The sequence below is a fragment of the Equus caballus genome, chromosome 19 (genome assembly GCF_041296265.1).
Source record: "Equus caballus isolate H_3958 breed thoroughbred chromosome 19, TB-T2T, whole genome shotgun sequence".
NCBI lineage: Eukaryota > Metazoa > Chordata > Mammalia > Perissodactyla > Equidae > Equus > Equus caballus.
Window position 1 is genome coordinate 35,391,350 of NC_091702.1, and position 22,498 is coordinate 35,413,847.

General features: G+C 44.6%; 1 protein-coding gene across 2 annotated transcripts; it reads left to right on the forward strand.

The window, feature by feature from the left end:
• The first annotated feature begins 5,884 nt into the window (after nucleotides 1-5,884).
• Nucleotides 5,885-12,290, forward strand: RTP4 (receptor transporter protein 4). 2 transcript variants are annotated; one of them, XM_070242683.1, is made up of 3 exons: nucleotides 5,885-6,181; nucleotides 6,801-8,505; nucleotides 10,590-12,290. In XM_070242683.1, exons 2-3 carry the CDS (start codon nucleotides 8,324-8,326, stop codon nucleotides 12,064-12,066), a joined length of 1,659 nt encoding a protein of 552 aa, XP_070098784.1. In that variant the 5' UTR covers nucleotides 5,885-6,181; nucleotides 6,801-8,323; the 3' UTR covers nucleotides 12,067-12,290. The 2 variants fall into 2 exon arrangements, with proteins under 2 accessions (XP_070098784.1, XP_005601938.2); XM_005601881.4 differs by having other exon boundaries at nucleotides 5,955-6,181; nucleotides 8,293-8,505.
• Nucleotides 12,291-22,498: the final 10,208 nt, after the last annotated feature.

The window sequence follows — 22,498 nt, forward strand, 5'->3', positions numbered from 1 at the left end:
AACCCCTTCATAGAATAGCTTGGATTCCAGTCCAGGTCTTTAATTCTTAATCTGACCCTCTTTATGTTACATCAAAATTCCTGGGATGCTTTTAGAGACAGAGCACCTTCTTTGTTCAGCTTGGAACGACAGTTTTGTTCAGTTATCCTTTATAGTGAATGAAATGCTCTCCTTGTAGCTCCTCTCTCCTGCATGTAGTTCAGTCCTTTGGACTTATCAGGGATAACCTTGCATCCTCTTGCACATGAGAGTCTTTGGTATTTACAGGTAGCCATCTGTCTCGTGCATCTTCCCTTTCCCAAGGTAAGTAGTCCCATTTACTTCACCATTCTTCCCTCTTCTCAGGCGTGGACTTAGACATCCTGTTCTCTTCCTCTTCCAGCAGGTGTGTTCTAATCTCCTCCTCAGCTTTACCTACTCCCCGGTTTTCTCTGAGGGAAAAGTAAGCTCCACCAGGAGGGAGGCTTTCAACCTTCCCAAGAACTGCACTCAAGTTCTTTACCCAGTACACACTCGGGACAACCTGATACTGTCAACAGCACTAGCACAGGATACAGGAGGACTCTTCTGCATCCCTAACGTAGATCCAGAGCCATGATCCATTCACAGAATGCCAGAACTGGAACTGAACTCAGAGCCCATCTAGTCTAATGCTTTATTATGCACAAAGGGAAGATGAGGCAGGGAGGTGAAGCAACTTGTCCAGATCATGGCAATCAGCTAGTGGCACAGCCTGGATCCAAAGCCAGATCCTCTCACCCTGAATCTGATACTCTTCATGTTTATCAAATTCCTGGGGCAGTATCTCATTTTCTTCCCCCTAAATATCTGTGCCAGAATAATTTTTCAGCTCAGTTCCACATATTAGCATTCTAAATATTTATTTCTCAAACCTCAGGAGCTTAACAAGAACAAAAAGTGGATCCAAAAATTAATCTGTTATCGGATGACATGGATTATAACAAATACAAAGTGGCAAAAAAAAAAACACACACGCAAAAAAGTGAAACCTCAGAGTGTTTACAGCCTTCTGACATCCATCAGGCTGTGACTAAAATTGGACATGACAGAGCATGATAAATCATGGCTGAAGGGGAGAGCAAGGAGAGAACATAGTGCAACAGCACTGACACCTCAAGCAGGATTCATCACCTGTAATCTGCCAGCCTCTCAGTTTTCGGAGTGGGTCGTGTGCACAGCGGGTTTCATTCTGAAGCAGTAGCCCTCACTGATCTCTCTCTGCAGACTTGACACACGCGACTGATACCCAATAATTAAAGGTGATCACAGGGCCAGCTAAGCCCCTCCTCATTGAAACAGGGTTAGAATGTATATGGATTTTAAAAAATGAGATAGACAAAGAAATCTCTGAAAAGTTGGCAGGGAGAGAGATAGAATTGACCTCCTCTCCCCCTACAACATTGGGAAACCGACTCCTCAATCCTGTGGCTGAGAATGAAAAGTGCCCCACAGAGAGGTACACAAAATAGGCTGTAAAACTGACCTGCCAGCAGGAGCTCGGGAGAAATCAATAACTTCAGTGGAAGACTCTAGGTCAAATTCTGAAACTGCTCCAGCATGAACCTCGTGAACTATCCTTGGAGGGACAGTTCTGAATCTTTGCAAAACAGCTACATTGAGGTCAAGATCAAGAATCCTTTAAAACACTCACCAAACCACCTCTTGGTGGGCTTGTAGCTTTGAGCCTGCTTGCTTCCTGCCACTGCCTAGGGCCTGGGGTCTTGGCTGCTCTTTGCACAGGTTTAAAATTCTCACTGACGTCAGGAGGGGTCACAGAGATCTCACTGAGGCCCGAGCTGCACTCTCATGGCCAGACTGAGGCTGCAGAGGTAAAAACCCAAGTTCCGTTGAGTGGTATGACCATCAGCAGGCTGCACAGCATCTCCTCAGCTTCACATAGTAATGACCCTGACTGATCTGTCTCTATTTCTGCTAGCTCTCCTCTCTGGATTTCAGTGTTCACTGCTGTTAATTAAATTCATACATTATGACTGTGGCTGTCTTCTGGATTCCATCCATCAGACACTGAGCTGTTTTCTCACGCCAGGTCAACTCAGCCATAATGACTGGACTAATAGAGGCTTACCTTGCCTTCTAGAATTGCACGGTGGAAGAAAGTGCACAAGTGGGACTTAAAGCACCTGGCTTCCCCTCCTGCCTCTGCCACTCATAACGTAAGATCTTGGCAAATAGCTCAAACTTCCCGAGCCTCAGATTTTTAATTTATAGTGATTTTGACACACGAGTGTATTTCAGTATCATTCTTGGAGCTTTTTGAAAATACATGCCCTCCCTGCAGAGTCAGAATTTCCAGAGATGGGCCTGGACATCCACATTTTGCACGGTTCCATTAGAGGCATCCATTCTGAAACATTCCTTATTAAGAGTCATAAGCCATTGGGTTACTGTAGGGACAACATGGATATGGGGATAATGGTACACTCTAAGAGATAAAGTGTTCTAAAATTTGGTGATTTGCTTTATCTTCTGCTTTTCTTCTCTTCAACACGAAGACACAGACACTTTCTAAGTTCTTGGTCTAAATACCTCTCCTTTTCATATGTGGGTCCTTATCTCTTCTTTACTGTTTAAATATTGAGTTCAGCTGCTCCATTCCATCCAAATGCCACTATTTCAAGCCTCTACATATGTTTTCTTTTTGAACTAATACTATCCTGTATGTTATAGTTATGGTTCATATCTATACAATATTGGTATACACATCATTAAATCTAGTGGTATGGGTATTATTATTTCCATTTTATAGATGAGGATATTAAGGGTTAAAGAGCTTAAGAAACTCAGTAAGAGCTGGAGGCGGAACCCTTGTCTTCTAATTTTAAGTCTAGCACTTTTCCTCCTGAGAATAGTATCTGAATTTCTACTTATAATTCAAATGTTAACCATTACAAAGTGAGCAAGAATGGGACTTAGAAGAGCTTTAAAATCTCTTCTACAGCTTGATGTTTTAATGATTCTGGTTATATGTTTAGAAATCTTGATGGCTAACTGAATTCTTTATTTCTCCTCCAGATATCATAAGCTGAGAAGAGAATTAGTCTGATCTGTGTGGACCTGACTCTTCTCCCAGAGAACAGCACAGGGGTAGCCCTGCCCCATCAAGCATGTGCCCGGCTTTCTTTTCTCATCCCTCCAAGCTTGATGGGCTTTGTCCTCATTACCAGGCAGAAAGACAATCATGAGAAGGAGTGGGGTAGTTCCCATGCCCCCCACTGGAGGCTAGAGGGGGCTGGCATTAAGTATTTCCCATCCCAAGGGTCAGTTAGGTTTTAGTAAAACCCAAGCGTGTTATGTTCCAGTGAAATAGTTTTCCTTGAGGGCAGACCTTGTTAAGAACAGGAGTTCTGGATGCTTTAAAAAATGGTTATTTTTCTCGTCCCCCTGCCAGAGTCATAAAAAGATTTTTCTCCATCTTATAACGAGAACCCAGTAGAGTTCCCGGAGGTAGAATTCACAAAAGTGTGTGGACTCCCCCTAGACTGAGTGCCTCTGGATTTTTAAATTCTCAAGCTCGTCCTCACTAAGCCTCCAGTAACTGGCTAATGACAGCTGGTACTGCTTCCAGCAGTGCCTTCTGTTCCTGGGTTTCTGTCTCTGGTAATCTGTGATTCTCTGTATTTGTCCATCTATCTCTCCAGTTTTCAGGGCAGCAGTTTGCCCTGTGACCCTAATTCTCAGATGGATCTAAGAAGAGTTGTTGATTTTCAGCTTGTTCAAGTTTTTCTACTTGTGAAGATGGGAGTGATGACTTCTAAGCTCCTTATGTGCCAGACTGGAAAATGCCTTTTCACACAGGGGAAGGAAGTGAAGAAAAATTAATTGAGTTGCGCTTTGTCTTGGTTGAGTTCTTCTAAAAGCACAGTCTGAGATATGAACTTGGTGCAGGTAGTTAATGTGAGAGGTGATCCCTGAGGACAAGAGTTAGGGATTGGGTAAATAAGTAAGGGACAGGAGCAAAGCCAACGAACAGGTGTAACTTTAGCTTGTTTGTTTCCTAGCACTGGCCGGCAGTGGGGGTGGAGGAGTGGGTTGCGTAAAAATCCTACTTTAATACATCTTCACCAGAGCCTTGGAACAGAGCCTAAATAATTCTGACTCTCATTTTAAGACTGCCTGTGCTGAAAAAGAAGAAGTGGCTGTCAAGAATGGGAGTTGGGGCTCTATGTGTTGGTGGCCATGACTGGCTGGGCAGCCTCAGTTTGGTCACTGCTCTCTCGGGCTCAGTTTTCTTCAGGCTCACAGGAGGTCTTTCTACCCTACATATACATACATATGTGTATTTGTAATTTTACTTTATTGTATCCCCCAGTATGTTGAAGAAAGACATTATGGTAACTTACAAAGGAACATGCAACACAGCAACAACAACAACAAAAGCAAACACTTCTATTGGCTTACTAAGTGCCAGTAACTTTTTAAACTCATTCCACACTCACAACAGTGCTGTGAGGTAGGTAGTATTGTTATCCCTACTTTTTAGATGGAGAAACAGGCACACAGAAGTTAAGAGACTTGCCTAAGTCCACCAGGGTGGTAAGTGAGGAGCTAGGACTCCACCCGGGCAGGCTAGCTCCAGATCTATCCTCTTAACTAGAAGGACCAGCTGAGAAGAGTGAGACATAAGAAAGTGAAAGATAGATGCCCCTTTAAATACCTGTCTTTGCTGCTAAACTGTGCCCTGCCTGAGAATAAGGGCTGGCAGTTTATAGGTATTTGATAAACGTGTTGTTTGCTCTTTCGAAGACAACTGTCGAATTCTGCTTTCCCTTAACTCACTGGCTCCACATTCTAAGCAGTTGTGACTATCCATATGTGCAGTGTAGGGGCAGTGCTGAGGAGCAGAACCAGTCGCTTCCATTACATTCCAGGATGATGTGATTTCAATGCCTCTCTTCCCCTCCAGGCTCAACTTTTGCTGAAAAGTAGTCCTAACTTGAGCAGGAGTCCTTCCTAGGATGTGCCCAGGGGCTCCAGCCCAGAGATTGCTAATTAGAGTTGCAGCATGAAGACCTCCACTCAGATTCCAGGTGCCTTCTGTCTCTTCTTCTAACATTAGCAACTCATTCCTTCTTTGGATTCACTCATGCTTTCATGAGATTTAGTGTGGCATCAGATATATTTGAGTCCTGGCTCCTCCCCTTATTAGACAGGTCATCCCAGGGTCCAGGAGGTGAAGAGATGTCTGGCGTCACCAACACAGCAGGGACTCCAGTCCAGAGCAGGAGAAATAGGCTTAGGTTAGGAATCATCCAGCCTCATTGTTCCCCACATCAATCACATTAAACATTTTCTATATCTGTTCTGCATATATCTACAGAGTTTACGCTAACTACTCAAAGAGATGTTTAAAACGTAAGTAAAATTATTGCCACATTATGGACTACATTTCTTGTTTCTCTGCTTAACCAAACCAAGTCCCTCCATCCCCTTCCACCCTCAAGCTAAAGTAACTATAGAAATAAATTATCAAGTGGATGACGGCCGTGGACAGGGCCTCCATCTCTTTTTTCAATCTCACCCCCTCAATCCCTATCACTCATGTCTAGTCTCCTTTCTATCCAAGCCTAAAATGTCCCTAAGAAGAACACACCTCTTTGTGTTAGGCTTTGTGGTAAACTTACTTGTGACGGGTCATGTGATATTCTGAAAATGGGTGCAAACCTAAGATTACAAAACTGGACTTCAGCCCTAGTTATACCGAATTTACCTTGGCTTTGGTTTCTGCAACTTGTAAAATAAGGGAGCTGGACTATTGCAAGAACGGCAAAAAAGTTTCATCTACCAATCAGTCAGTAGTGGCTGCCTAGAACACTGTGATGAAAGGGATTCTGAAGTTACACCCAGATCCAGAGAGAAGGGTGCAAGTGTTGATTAGCAATGTCTGTCTTGGGCAAGAACAGGGGAGGGACAACATTGCCGTTGCAGAATTAGATGATCCTGCGGATTCATTACAGCTCTGAACTGCTGAGACTCTAAATTTTCCTCTGCCTTCCTTTTTCAGAATTGACCTGTGCTTTGTTCCCTTTGGGGGTCCTTCCTCTTTTTCGACTGTCTTTCAGGAGTTCTTTAACCAATCTATAGTAAGGTATCAACCATTAGTGAAAGCCCAGAGGTGAACACATCACACTGTGTGACGTGGGTAAGTCACTTCCACAACTTGGTTCTCAGTGACATGGGAGGAGGGGGTCACGAGATGATATCTGAAGTCTCTTCCACCCACCGAGTTCCACAATTCTATTATCCTGGAGTCACAATGTCTTGATACAAAGAAGCAAGTGACATCCATGCATCTGTGGGGTTTTAAAAGGGCTTTCCTTCTTTTTCCTTCTTTTTCTTCTTCTTTTTCTTTGTGATGGTGGGGAAGGTAGTGGGTTGCCTCCAGCCCTCAAATCTCAATTCACACTCTTAGTCTCCCCGTCCCCTGTCCATTGGACCAGGCCAGCCTGGAGCAGTTGCATACGTCAAAGGAAACAGAGGGAAATGGCAGGGAGTACAGTGGACCAATCAAAGCTAGATTTTTGGAAAAAAGACCACTTGAGGAGTCAGGAGACAGGGGACGTGGGCACGCTCTGAAGATAAAGGATGAAAAGAGAGGGCTCGTGTTCTTAAACCCAACAGAAATAGGACAGAAAGGGTGGGGAAAAGGCCTATGCATGGCAGGGGCAGATAAGCAGAGCTTAGAGCTGGCACAGGGCATGTCTGGGTTCTGCTCCTCTATTGGCATTAGTTTTCTTTTTTTGTTTTTGTTTTTTTTTTAGGAAGATTAGCCCTGAGCTAACTACTGCCAGTCCTCCTCTTTTTGCTGATGAGGACTGGTCCTGAGCTAACATCCGTGCCCATCTTCCTTTACTTTATATGTGGGATGCCTACCACATCATGGCTTTTGCCAAGCAGTGCCATGTCCGCACCCGGGATCGGAACCTGCGAACCCCGGGCCGCCGAGAAGTGGAACGTGCGCACTTAACAGCTGTGCCACCGGGCCGGGCCCGGCATTAGTTTTCTGTGTAATCTTGGGCGGGAGACCTCTTTCCTCTGGGTCTCAGTTTTCGTATGTATCATAATCAGAGGGAAAAGAGAACAGTTGATTCCTAAGAGCTTTCCAGTTCTAATATCCCATGGGTCCATTTCTGAGTTCCTATAATTGTCTGTGTAGACAAGAGTTTCCTATATCATCTGTGTAGACATAGGTACCCTCAATGTGTGAAGTTATGAAAGCAGAGAGAATTTGTATAGAATGGAATATCCTGGTGCGGGGGGGGGAGGGAAGAAGGGGAGGGCGTTTCTGCTCTCACAGAGCAGGTTAAAGTCTAGAAAGCCTGAGACGACTTAGGCTGCTCCTGTCTGGGACACAGTAACTGTAGTGGGGTTTCCAAGGACATAAGCGTCCTACTTGTCTTATTTCTCCCATTTGAATTTAAACTCCAGAGAGACAGAGCTTACTTTCTAGAATCTCAGATTCTTTGAATTTAGTCCCAATCCCTTGACCCATAATGGGAATTCTCTCTATCCTGCCACCAAATGATGGCTTCCACACCTGCTTGCTCACTGCCCTGCAAGATAATTTAATAGCGAATGGCAGAATTTAATCCTTTCATTCATCCTGGTGTCTTGTCCCAGCACCCAGGAGATCTCATTAGACTAAATTACCAGGTCAAGGTTTCAAGACGGTTCCTCTCACACTGGCTCCAGAGTGCCAGCCTGGAACCTGAAATGCCATTCTGTTTCTTCTCAGGAAGGGAGGTGGGTGGAGACATGGCATGTTTGGGAATTGCTCAGGTCCGGGTTCAAGTCTCACGTATACTGCTTACTAGCTGGCTGGTTTGGGGCAAGGTACCCCAGCTCTCTGTGCAGCTCACCTGCAAGATACAGGGAATAATCCCCCTCAGAAGACTACGGTGAGGATTCATCAGGTGCACAAGACGAGTGATGGACACATGTTCCTCCCACCTACCCCCCTGTGTCTGCATGAGGGTGGGAGCATCTATGGTGGTAGGAACTGTTTCTCATCCCAGTGCCGAGCATAATGCTTTGCCTAGTGTAAAAGTAAGAGAAAAATAAGATACCAGCTAACTTATAAGCGCCCCCAGAATCTAGAGCAGAGCTTCACACTCAGAAGTCTCTTAGCAAGGCCTGTTCACAAACTAGCAGAACTCTGCTGCCCTCTGTGTTCAGAATAAAAACTTGTTCTGTGTGCCCAACTATAGGAAACAGCTCACATAGAAACTGAAACTGTTTTTTTCTCTTGCTGAGTGCCGAGGAAAACAAAACTTACCTGTTAAACATGGACTCCCAGCCTCAGAGGGAGAGAGTGGTTTTCGATGTTAGGGCATGGGAGAAGACATTTCAAGAACTGATCCAGCAGGTGAAACCCCAGGCCAAATGGACCCTGAAGTTGGATGGGAACCTTCAGGCAGACTGTGTGGCCGAAGGGTGGAAGCAGTACCAGCAGAGAGCGTTTGGCGGGTGAGTGAGTTTCCCGGGCAACCGGCCTTCCTGGGCAAAGAGGCTCAGCTCAGCATTGACTGTTGAGAGCTGTTAAAAGAATAAATGTCACCAGGCTCTCGATCCTTTTGTGGTCATAGAGCTCTTTAGGATCTAAATGATCAGCCTCCAAGCCTCCACTTTGCTTAACTGCAGGAATTTCTTCTTTTACTAGGTTTCCTCCCTAAATATTTCTGGAAGTCCCCAAAGAATATTTCCACGTTCCATAAATCTGCCCTCTATTCTCTCACCACATCGTTTGTTCCAGATTGCCTCTATCCAGCATCTTCTACTATCTCCCCCATCAGTTTTGACTGGCATCCCCAGGCTGCAGTGGCCCTGCTAGCCATAGCCCTATTTAGTACCAGCCTGGGACTAGGGCCTTCCTTTAAAGCCCCGAGAGGTGACCAAGGCATGGCAATCACTTTGAGCATTTCTTTACTGAAGACCTGGGGGTAGAAGGAGGGAATGATGCTGAAAGAACGAAATTTAAAACCTAGTTCCCAGAGTCCCTAAGTAATGCCCCTCCTGGAGTGGCTATCTCTCTCTTTAACCCCCAGCAAGCCTCCAAGTTACAGGAACCAGCTTCCTGGCCCATGTCAGGCGGGTGAGAATTGCTGACCTGGACAATCAAGTCTTCTCTTTTTATATGGCACGCAGGGGCCTTCACCCCATTTTCCATTTCACTTGTTGTCCTGCTTCCATGCCTGCCCCTATCCTGCCTCAGGTATCCTCTGCTCCGTGCCTTATGGGTTATTAGCTACGCCATGCATTTTCAGACTACTATACCCTTGTCCATGATGTTGCGCCTCTTTGGCACACCTCCCTCCCTCTCTACTCTTTTTTCAAGGACCAGCTCAACTGCTACCTCCTCCTTAAAGCATTCCCTGGTTTTCCTAGGCAGAATAAGTCTTCTTCTTCTTCATTCCTGTAAGATAATGGGGTTATATATATATATATATATATATATATATATATAAAATACATTTATAAATAACATGTATTTATATATTACATAGTATAGAACATATATATTTATATGTAATTATTTTTAGCTGCAGAACTCATTGCTTAACTGAAGTCTCCTGGGGCTCTGTAGAACATAGTTTTCAAGGCACCAGCCAGAGCCCATGTAGCAGTCATCTCTTCTGCTCTGTAATACAGTGAGCTGTGTTAGTGTCTCTTTCTGCTCTCTGAGGGACTCGTGATGTCTTTTACCAGTTTGGCACTCCTCCAAACAGCAAGATGCTGCTCCTGTTCACATGAATTGATTTGACAGTCATTCTGAGATGGGAAAAGCAACCCACGTGCATATTTTTGGAACAATATCAACCAGCTTTTAAAAAGCATTTTGTGGTTTACAAAGTGCCTTCCCATATATTATCTCATTTAATGCTGACAATATAACCTTTGAATAATTTCCTTTTGTGGATGTAAAAATTATTGAGGCTTAGAGAAGGAAAGTGCTGTTTCCAAGGTCTCCCTGATGTAAACTATGGACTTGGGTCTCCAACCCAAGTATTATGGCTCCAGGTCCTAAGTCAGTTACTCTAGGTGCAAGACTAGCCATGCTGCTCATGAGAGGTGATGTGTAGATAGATAAACAAGCTTCATTTCAAATGGCTTGGGATTGGAAACATGGCTCTACCACTTACCTTGTATGTCCTATGCCCACCTCAGAGGGGTGCCTTAAAGATAAAATAGGATAACATTGTAAAGCACCAATTACAGGGCCTGCCTCAAAATAGGTACTTTATAAGAGTTTTCTGTGACCATTGTGAGGACCAAACTTTGCTGGTAGATGGCAGGAACATTTTTCCCTCTGAGACGCCCAGAGATGTTTTACTGGCAAAGAGGCAGACTTGCGACCATGTATGGGTGGAAGCTCAGTGGATCACAGGAAAAAGCTTTATTAGAAATGCAGTCCCACTCATTCCTATTTGTCAATTCATCAATATCACATGCACTTTTCAAACTGAAAGGGATCTTAGGGACCAAGGCGAGGCCCATTTTCCTCAGGTCAACACTCAGCTGAGGGTGCAATAGGTTTCTTCCTCTGCCTGCAGGTTTTGGTGTTCCTCATGCCAGCGAAAGTGGTATTCCGCCAAAGTGCAGATCCTGTGTCACATGCGCCTGGAGCACCAGAAGTCCCCGGGCCAGGTGCTTATGCGGCTCTTTGGTCAGAGGTGCCGGAAGTGTTCTTGGTCTCGATTTGAGAAGCCCGAGTTCTCCGAAGATAGCACCATGAGGATTCTGAACAACCTGGTACAGCGTATTATAGAGAGATTCTACACAAATGGCCTCAAGAAGGCTCGAGAGATACCCGTGAAACCGGAGGTGACTTTGGAAGGGTCCCACGACTTGATCAATTGTGAGGCATGCTCTCTGGGCATCTGTGGATGGGGCTTACCAATCTGCATGACACAGCCATCTGAAGGCCCTCTCTCCTACATGGAAATCGGGAGTTCCTCGCCTCGCGTTGTTGACATGGATGGCCCAAACCGAGCCAGGAACCAGTCATCTGAGGCAAAAAAGAGTCAGGGGAATGGGTATTCCTGTGCTGATAAGAGGTCAGGGCCCAGCCATTCCACTGCTAGGATCCTAGTGCCTGGGGCAAGCACTCAGTCCAAATGGGAGATTGGCCAACAGCCCACACCAGTGGCAGACCAGCAGACCACACAGGGAACAGGCCCACAGCCTTTCCAAGTTGCAGGGTCACTTCCCCAAGGGTGGACAGACCCACAGCCCATACAAGCAGTACTCCAACTACCTATAGGCAGGGCAGATTCACAGTCCACACTGAGGACAGAACCACAGGCCCCCCGGAGGACATACTCTGAGGCCGTAAGGAGGACAGGCCAACAGTCAACACAGGAGGCATGCTCACAAGCCATACGTGGGGCAGGTCTTCAGGCCACAAGGAAGAGAGGCCTACAGCCCACACAGGCGACAATCCCCAGGGCCACATCGGGGTTAGACACTCAGGCTACAGAGAGTGCAAGCCCCCCATCACTGGGGTCAAACCCACAGACCACACGGGGGGAAATCCCCAAGGCCACATTGGCGTTAGACACTCAGGCTACAGAGAGGGCAGGACCCCCACCACTGGGGTCAAACCCACAAACCACACAGGGGGAAATCCCCAAGGCTATATCAGCGTTAGACACTCAGGCTACAGAGAGGGCAGGACCCCCATCACTGGGGTCAAACCCACAGACCACACAGGGGGCAATCCCCAAGGCCATATCAGCATTAGAGACTCAGGCTACAGAGAGGGCAGGACCCCCACCACTGGGGTCAAACCCACAGCCCACACAGGGAACAGGCCCTATGGCTACACGTAGGTCTGGGACTTTCAGTGGAACTCAAGTTGCCTGGGGAAGTCAGGAGAGATGTTTACCCAGAAGGCCTTCGGACAGCTTTTCCAGATTTTTTCATTTAATGCCACAAAATGACTTAATTGATCAGAATTTGTTGTTCGGGTTGGGCTCTGCCTGTGTGATTGCTCTGTTTACCTTTCTCGTAGACAAATACTTTAAGTAGAATGATGAAAATAGCTTTACCTACTACTTCTCTTCTCTTGTCTTAATTCCATGGTAAGCAATGAACCAGCTGTCATTTTAATATAATAGAGAATTTGTTTTGAGACCAAGCAGTGTCACATTTGTAGAATAAGCACTGGTTTCATCGCCCTCCTTTGCAGATAGTCTAAAACATGACCTAGCAGATAATGGACGCAATAACAAATGTTTGTTGAATCACTAAAAGGTCTTTGCTCATCTATTTATCCACTCATTCATCCACTGGTATCAATATATATAGACCATACCTTGACAAGAATTGAGGGTCATGAGTGTTACCAGAAGGTTCTTGTAGTAGGCTGAATAATGGTCCCCAAAGATGTCCATGTCCTAATGGTGAATTATTCACCTAAAGGTAAATATGTCCCTTACATAGCAAAAGAGACTTCACAGATGTGGTTCATCTAAGGATCTTTAGATGGGGAGATTATCCTGCATTATCTAGGTGGGCCCAATATAATCACAAGGGCCTTATAGGAGGGAGGCAAGAGGGTCAAAGTCAGAAAAAGGAGATTTAACGATGGAACCAAAGGTTGGAGTGAAGTGCTTTGAAGATGAAGGAAAGGGCCAAGAAATGCAGGCAGCCACTAGAAGCTCATAAAGGCAAAGAAACAGACTGTCCCCTAAAGCCTTCAGAAGGAACCAGCTCTACTGACACATGCCTTTAGCCTAGAGACTGATTTTGGACTTCTGACCTCCAGAACTGTAACATAGTAAATGTGTGTTGTCTTAAGTCACTAAATTTGTGGTAATTTGTTACAGCAGCAATAGGAAACTAATTCAGTTGTCAACATCACCGCAGCCTCAGGCACTTATATTTAGGTATGCTTCAGTTTTAACAACAACAAAGAGCATTTTATAAGTTAGAAATAGCGATATACCCATCCCGTTTGGTTGTTCCTTTTCTCCACCTTAAACCCACCTAAATGTTCCCATCCTAAAGAGATTCCTTTTGATTTGGTGACCCCTGGAGCTATCATATTCTCTCACTTCCTCCAGCACTGCATTGGGAAGCATGTAAAAACTTGCCAACCCTGAGATCTTGTGATGCACAGCTACATCTTTCACTTCCTATTTCCCTCTGCCTGCAGGCATGTCTACATAGCTCTCACACTGCCATCTCTGCATTATCATGTTTAAGACCAAGATCATCAGCATCTCTGACTTCCCTGTTCCAATTTGCCCCACTCACCGAAGCTTATCACCTTAGAGTCCTCTTTAGCTGCCTCTCCTCCCTGTCACCAACACTTATTATCCCTTCTTCTGTCAAGTTGCTCCCATCTCTTTCCACCGCTTTTCCCTATCAATGCTTCTCCCCAACCAGTTCAAGAACTTGGATTATTGAAATAACCAGGAGATTTGGCAAATTGCAAGCATTGGAGGATATGAGAAATTTGAGTAGAATAACATTTTTAAAATACTATATATTTCTGGGAAAGAATGGAATATAGAATAGAAATAGCGAGGAGTCAACACAGAGAGGGGTTCCTATAGACAATAAATATCTTGAAGGAATTTGAAGACAGTGAAATGTAAGAGGCCAGAAAACCCAAGGATAAAAATATTTGCTCTTTTTCTGGCCATCTCTTGTCATTTCCTCTCAGGCCACTCCCACCAGCACTTTCCTTTTATAGATGCCCCCTCTGCCCAAACCACCCTACTGAACTTCTGCATTCCTCCCATTTTCATACCTTTTTTGTTCTTTCACAAAGAACATTGACCTGGGGACTAGAGACTTTAGTTCTACTTTGGTTATATGACTTGGGGCAAGTCATTATCCCTGGGCCTCAGTTTCTCTATCTATAAAATAGGTTAGGGCCGGCCCCTGTAGCTGAGTGGTTAAGTTCACATGCTCTGCTTCGGCGGCCCAGGGTTTCACTGGTTCGGATCCTGGGCACAGACCTAGCACCACGCATCAGGCCATGCTGAGGGGGAGTCCCACATAGCTCAACTAGAAAGATCTATAACTAGAATATACAAATATGTACTGGGGGCCTTCAGGGAGAAGAAGAAGAAAAAAAAGATTGGCAACAGATGATAGCTGGGTGTCAATCTTTAAAATAAAATAAAACAAAATAAAATAGGTTAACGTCTTCCAATTAAACGTAGAGGATTAAACACATGCATTTCTCTCTGATCTCTCTTGAAACCCCACTGAGTGACAGTAAAAAGGTTAAAAAAAAAAGGCTTCTAGACAGGGCAAAAGAATGGAGGGAAGCTAGAAAATGGATGGATTACTGATAGGTAATTGACTCAGCAGAGTAGAGAGATCTGGAAGAGAAGTTAGGCAAGGGAAAACCAAGGTACAAGGCAATTCATGTGGCACAATTTCAGAAAGGTTCAAAAACTATGGACAACAAGTAGCTCTGAAGGTGGATACCGGGAAGGCTGAATGAGGAGGACCGGCTGAAAGCCTTTAGAAGAGTTCCCTTCCCACACTCCTACGCAGTCTGGTAACCACTCTTAACTCACTCCAGGGAGCAGAATGGATGTTTATTCTCGGAAAATATTCACCCAGAGGGACTTTGGGCTCAGGAACTCGTGCATAGCTAAGGGAGTGAGTGCCACCCAGCAACCAGAAAGATAGTGAAAGTCTACAGACTGACTAGTGGGATGCCCTTAGCTCACTCCCAAACCTACCAGCCAGCCTTATATCCTATCCAGCCACCCCTCAAATCACAGAAGAATGGACGGTTCCTCAAACTGATCAGCTCAAGAGAAAAAATATACTTATACTGAAATGGGGCTGTAGTGGGGGGAGTTTCCTCCCATGAAATGTACAACTCAGATAGCCCCAGAGTAAAACCCATCAGATGCTAAAACACTACAGAGCTTCCCGCAAGCTTTTTAAAGTCTCACATTTGCATTTGGACACATGTGCCAAGGAATTATCAAAGATTTGATGAATCTCCTAATGCGAAGGCAAAGAAAAAGAAAAAGGAACTAAGAAGAAACATAGATGAGTCCAGGATAAGAAAACAAACCAAAGAATATTTAAAAAGTAAAACTATTATTTATACTTAGAGAGATAAGAGAAGGTATGATATTCATGAAACAAAAACTTGACATGATCTGGGGCAGGCCCCGTGTCCTAGTGGTTAAGTTCAGCATGTTACGCTATGGTAGTCCAGGTTTGTTCCCAGACATGGACTTATACCACTTGTTGGCAGCCACGCTGTGGTGGCAACCCATATACAAAATAGAAGAAGATTGGCACAGATGTTAGCTCAGGGCGAATTTTCCTCAAGCAAAAAGAGGAAGATTGGCAACAGATGTTAGCTCAGGTAAAATCTTCCTCAGCAAAGAAAGAAAAATTGGACATGATCTTCTGGATAACCTTGGGTGAGGCAGCTGCCTTTGGTTAGAGGTAAGTCCTTGGGAGGGTCTCAACTACAAGCCTTCAGCACGCAATGTCCCCAGAAGCTAGAAGAATGAAAGCCTTAGTCTTGAAAGAGGGGATCTGAGCAGTGCACCACAACCTCTGCTACAATCCACATCTTGCACCACTTGAATCCACTTGCTTAGTATAAAAAGTTCACTGAATCTGGGAAAAGATCCTCCAAGATTCTTTTCCTGAAGAAATGTACAAGAGGAAAGTTAGTGAGTAAACTAAGCCCCCACCACTGCATCTGACGTTGGGATGACAACTGGATACTTAGGATCTCCCTTTACTACCCATTCCCCATTCTTCATTCTCCTTACCCTGGCATCTCTGCTGTTTAGGTGGCTTAACAGATAGGGTTATGCGGCCCTTCAACCTTGAGAAGTTTAAGCCCTTGGTCACAAGGCCTTTTTCAGTCTGTGGTGTCTGCATTTGTCCATCTACTGTCAAAATTGGACAGGGACGTACCAAGAGATGCCCCAGCAGATCACTTAGGTGCTAAATATATTCTTTCTGCACCCACTGTGTATCAGCAGTCCTGTTTTCCTCTGATGATCAGGAGAGTGACTCTTTCTTGTCTATTGGTCTCTTGGCAAAAGAGCTCTGAAATGACCAGCCATAGTTGGTCGTGGGATTCTTGCTGTCTTCCTTAGTGAAAGCATTCCCCATCCAGGATCTCTAGACCTGCAGAGCCTTGAGTTTTGGTGATGGCACACACAAAAAAGGCAACCAATTTAATGTGAGTGATGGTAAACAGAGTCACTCCTACTTTCACTTCTGGATTTCCAAACCCAAATATTCTACCTATTGGGGCCACAACATATAAAATAGTCATTGATTCAGTTTGTATATTACATCCTGATGGATGACGACTCATCTTTATGAGACAGCATCTCCAAGCTGCTCAATAGCTACATTTGTCATTGTTCTATCAGTCTGGAAGCTTCTGGGTGATGCTGTATTTGATAAAACCAGGAAATCCCATGGCCTATTCACCTCTGCTGGAACTATTTTACAAATTTGCTACAAATTTGGTTATTTAACTCATGTGATATTATGTGATGTATTAGTTTGCTAGGGTTGTGAGAGAGTATCTGTTCCATGTCTCTCCCCTAGCTTCTGGTGGTTTGTTGGCAATCTTTGGAGTTCCTTGGCTTGTAGAAGCATCACCCTGATCTCTCCCCTCACCTTCACATGGTGTTCTTCATAATGCATGTCTGCGTCCAAATTTCCCCTTTTTATAAGGATACTAGTCAGATTGGACTAGGAGCTCACTCTACTCCAGTACGACCTCATCTTAACTAATTACATCTTTAATGATCTTATTTCCAAATAAGGTGACATTTCAAAATACTAGAAGTTAGCACTTCAACAGATAAATTTTGAGTGGACACAATTCAATCCATAATATGTGGGATCTTGGGTTTGGGACCAAATGCTCCATAAGCCCTTGGAGAGTCATGCTGGTTGAAGTCCTGCAAGCAAAAAATGCAAGCCCATATCAGGAATATGTGCTGATTCCAGTCAAGATGAATCACTATCAACTCCAGGTTGGAAGGGGTATAATGTCATCAACTTGCCACTGAGAAGCTGGTTTGTCTACTCAAGGGATGATACTACACTGAGGATTCATCTACTGTTGGCAGACTGGACATTCAGCAGGTATATATACATCAACCCCGTGAGCTGATACAAACTCATGCTGTTGGGCTCATGAAAAGTCTCCATCTCTACCTCTATAGCTACTCCATTCACACACCCATAGTTCCAGTACCGGAGTGGCCAATGAGAGACGCTACCATCATCTACATTCTGTCTACTTGGTCTTTTAGTGCCAAGGGGCAGGGTGGGGCTGTTTTCTGGTGGGCATTAAAATAAGACATAGAGATCTTCACATTTTTCGTGCCCACCCTTAAAGATCCATCCACATTCTTCTTTCTAAAACTTCTTTGTCTCTAATCTTCCAAAATTTTTCCCTCCAGGCCTCTGATCAGCCAGCTAAGCCATTTGCCACTGCACCTGAGTCCATATTTATTCTTATCAGGGCCATTTTACTTTTCAAATGAAGCGGATGAGCAGGTGCACCAATTAAAGCTCTGCCCATTGGGGGCATTTCTCCTCTCCACTGCCTTTCAAGGTCACCTCTGTTTGAGGCTGTAGTGCAGCCACAGTCTGTTTTCAACCTCACCACAAAATTGAGATAAACCATTGGTGAACCACAATTGGCCTTTTCCTTCCTGTGTTGACTGGTCATAAATGACAACTCTTCTCCCTCTCCACACATACACACGTGATCAAGTGTGAGCTGAGGGAGAGACACTAGAGGCCCAGTGGTGGTGGACTTGTGTGCTGGGCCATCAGTTCAGCTAGCTCACTTGTACTCTCTAGTCCTGACTTATGCTTAATCACGGCTGCATCACGTCCATATTCTGAAGGATTGTGCTGGGCCTGCTCAACTTCATGACTTAATGAGCCTTTCAGAGCCTATGCCAAGATGGGCATCTCTGGGCCCATCATCTTTTGACATCTCATGATCAAGAGTTTTACCTCTACCACTGCCAAGTAACTTATAGTAGTTGTTTTTTGAATGGCATATAATTCTCTGATGTAGACAGTATGGCCTTGTTCAGAACACAAGTGTTTAAATTTTAAATTTCTCCTATTGGGGATGGCCATAAACACCACATGGCAACATTTCCCACTACAGATAACTCTATATTAAAGGGTCTGCCAGATCATATGGCCCACGTGGCATGGCTGCTTGCATTGTATCGTGGACCTGCTGCACAGCCCTTTCCTATTCTGGGTCCCATTCAAAGTTGGCAGCTTTCTCTATCATTTAGTAAATGGATCAGAGAAGTGTAGACTACTAGATTTTGTGCTTCCTTTTAGTGGTGGGAGGGTCAAGATACAATAATTTGACTTTAACTTTGGAAGTGTTGTCCTGGGCATGCTCTATATTACTGTACCTCTAAAACCTTTACCGATGTGGCAGTAAATCTTTGTAGGGATTATCTCCCACCCTGTGGAGTGCACCTGTCTTACCAAGGTCTCTGATGCACTTGCTAGTTCTTACCACCTGGTCTGATTAACATGATGTCATTGATAGAGTGGACCAATGTGATGTTCTGCAGTATGTCCATATGGTTCAGACTCTGCAGATTATATTATGACAGAGGGTGAGAGAGTTAATATGGCCCTAGGACAAGAGTGTAAATGCATGTTGCTATCCTCTCTATATGAATACAAAGTACTTCTGGTCCTCCTTGATAGGGATGACAAATAATGCATTCATCAGATCAATGTTCATATACCATGTCTCTGAAGATATGTTAAATTCCTCTAACAATATCACTTCTGGCACAGCAGTTGTAATTGGGACTTCTACTTGGTTGAGTTTGAAATAGTCCAATGTCATCCTCCAGGATTTGATTGGTTTTTGTAGGGGCCAGACTGGTGAATTAAATGAGGATGTGCTGGAGAGTCCCACTTCTGTATCTTTTAGGTCTTAAGTGTGGCTCTAATTTCTGCCCTTCCCCCTGAGATGCGATATTTTTGGTTTTTTGATATTGTATCTTGGCTTTTTGGAGGAGGATTCCTCAGCTTTTCTCATTACAGTCACTCTTACCTCACAGACTAAAGAATCAATGAGAGGTTCTGGTATCTATCACATGTGTTAGATATCACATGTATTATACATTTGGAGATGGGTGGAGTGGAGTAGGTCCATTGTGAGCCTGACCTGAGCCAGCACTCCTTTTATTACCTGGCCACTACATGCTTCTACTCCAACAGTGGTCCATGATTTGTTTCATATCCCTGGGGATTAATATCAGTTCAGACTCTGAATCTAAAAGTCATCCAAATGTCTGGGGATTCCCCTTTTCTTAGCATACAGTTACCCAAATAAATGGCTATACATCTCTTTGGGGAAGGATTGAGAGTTTTTGTAGCATTCTTCTTCCTGGGAACCTAGCCTCTCTTTGTCAGTCAGTGAGTTATGGGTCTGAAAACTGGCTCAGGTCTTGACCGAATAAGGAGTTCTGATTTTTTTGTTGGGTCAGCTGCTCTCAGTCTCCTGATCATCCATTCTTGGTTTCATTTGATTACATAAATTGAGAAATACCCTTTGTGGCTGCCCACCTACTTGCCACCTACACAGAAAAAAGGAAATAGATAAAACTAATGGATTGGTCCAGAAAGCCCAATATCCAAACAATACAAGCTTCAGAAAGAGAAAACAGAGAAAATGAAGGGGAGGAAATAATGAAAGGAATAATCTAAAAATCTTTCCTAGGACCGAAGGACATACTTTTGTGATTTACAGGATCCAGCAAGGGTCCACCCATACAATGAATGGACAACATACACATCAAGACACATCATCATGAAATTTCTGATCAGATATAAAGAAGACCCTAAAAAGCTTCTGGAGATAAAAACAAGACAAAAAAAATACAGATATTACATAAATGTTCTAGAATTATAATGGCATTAGCCTTTTCAACATCTCAATATTTCTCAGAGGCATTAATGCTTTTGTCTCTTTGCATGTATCGTTTTCTGATTCTTGTACTGACTATCTCTTCCGACTTCCTTTTCCCATGTTTGTTTTGGTCTCCGCCTTTCATGTTAGGGGATTTCCTCAAAAATCTAGTAATCTTTGGCTCTCTCTCCAAGTTCAAACGTGAAACACTAAAAAGCTGACTGGAATATTGCAAGCTAGAAACAATAGAACAAAGCCTTCAAAGTTCCAAGGGAAAATTATTTCCAACATAGAATTTTGTACAGCCAAAACTTAATCAAATGTAGTTATCAAGTAAACTTCATTTTCAGAGGATGCAAAGAGTCAAACTTCTATCCCCTTTCCTGCCCTGCATCCATTTTCAGGAAGCTGCTAGAGGATATGCTCCCCCCAAATGAGGGAATAAACCAGGTATAGTGAAGACTTGGAACCCAGGAAGTAGCAGCTTGAACACAGAAGAGAAACTAAGGGAGTTCTCAGAATCCTGAGAAGCCAGATCCCAGACCATTGTCTGTGCAGCTGGCCTAAAAGAGAAACAAATCCAGCTTGGAGCAGGCTGACTGAAGGCTCCAGGAGAGAATGTCTCTAAGGGAAAAATGAAGGGTTCCCTGAGGTATCTGAACGAATGGAAAAAGAGTTTAAGCTTCTAACAGAGTTTGGGGATGAATTAGACAGGAGCATAGGAAAGTAAGCAGAGAAACAGAAAATGAAAACCAAGGCAATCACTAACTTCAGGGATAAAAAAAAGTTGTACAAGAAAATAAATGCAATCAGAGAACTCTATATGGCTTAGCTATAAATAATATTCAAAAGGTGATAATATCAAATATCATGACTGAGGGGCAGGTCCATGGCCAGTGGTTACGTTTGCACACTCTGCTTCGGTGGCCCAGGGTTTTCCCGGTTCTGATCCCGGGTGTGGACATGGCACCTTTCATCAGGCCATGCTGAGGTGGTGTCCCACACAGCACAACCAGAAGGACCTACAAACTAGAATATACAACTATGTACTGGGGAGCTTTGGGGGGGAGACGAAGAAGAAGGAAAAAAGAAGATTGGCAACAGATGTTAGCTCAGGTGCCAAACTTTAAAAAAAAAGTCATGACAATACTATTTTAACAAAAAATTATGATTTAAAAACTGAGGAGCTGAGGGTATAAGAGAGCTAAATCTTTGTCTTGATGGTAGGAAATCAGTGGATGGTATTAAAAATTGAAATAATCAAGAAAGAGAAACACGGAGTTAAATATTAGAAGACACAGTTAAGAGAAACAAAAGTGATAGCTGCTGAGGGAATGAAGATTAAAGTTGAGAGGGGCTGGGAAGGGCCAATTTTTGGACCCAGCATTATAGAATACTCTACTTTCTTGAGCTATGTACACGTATGACTTTGATAAAAATTAAAATTAAATGCCACTTTAAAAAATGGCTTATTAGATTTTCAAGATTCCTCCCCACTCTCACATTCTCCCCATTCTACTTTCTTTACTCTAATATGCTTCTCACATCCCCTGGTCTTCTCTTTTCTTCTTTTCTCTGACTCCTCTTCCAATTTAGATATTGTAGAAATGCAGAAGGCACTGTTTTTACTCTGCAAATGATAAGAAGTGTGGACTAACTACATAGTCCATTAGCTGCAGGCAGTACCAAGGGTGGGGCCGTTGGAGGCCTCCACGGTGGGCAGAGAAGGAGGTCATTGACTGTAGACAATTTGAAATCCATAGCCCATGAAAAGTTGTCTGCTTGTTAATATCATCATGCTCCGCCAATTCTGAACAACATCAATGATAAAATACTCCCCGAAAATAAGATTTTGTTGGTCTAAATTCTAAAAATGCGGCGGTTACTGTTGAGTTTTAATACTCCAACTGATAAATCACACTGTGGACAGAGCTCCAGCCTCGAAATTCGATTACTTTAAGAAATTCCAAAAATGGTCGGGGGCTGAGGACACGCGCCCTCCCCAGGCGGGGCGGATCTGGGGCGCGCAGCCGGGGGACCCGCGGTGGCCCGGGCCGCGCCTCTTTCCCCGTCCCCGAGTCCGCCGCTGCCTCCCAGAATCGGGACTGCGGGGGCAGGGAGCCCGGCCGAGCGGAGCTGCCCTCCAATGCCCGCTCCTGCCCGCCGGCCCGGGTGCTCACGCTTGGGGACGCGATGCGGCCTGGGCGGCGCGAGGAGAGAGGCGCGCGGTGAGCTGCAGGCCCGGCCGCCTCCGCGGACCGGGCCTCCGAGACCCAACGCCAAACAGGGCACAAATCGAAACCAAATGGCCCGCTCGGGTGATGGAGCTGGCTCCGGAGAGAAATGGAAACCCGCCTACCCGCCCCTGCCACCTCCGGCACCCGGTGGCAGCTTTAGGGGGCTGGATCTCCGGTCGGGAGGAGGGACAAAGCGGGAGGGCGGGCTAGGGTGGAGAGCAGCGCTTGGTGGCCCCGGCCTCGCCACAGCACCCCTTCTACCCTGCTCGTCCTTCTGCACCTCCTCTCT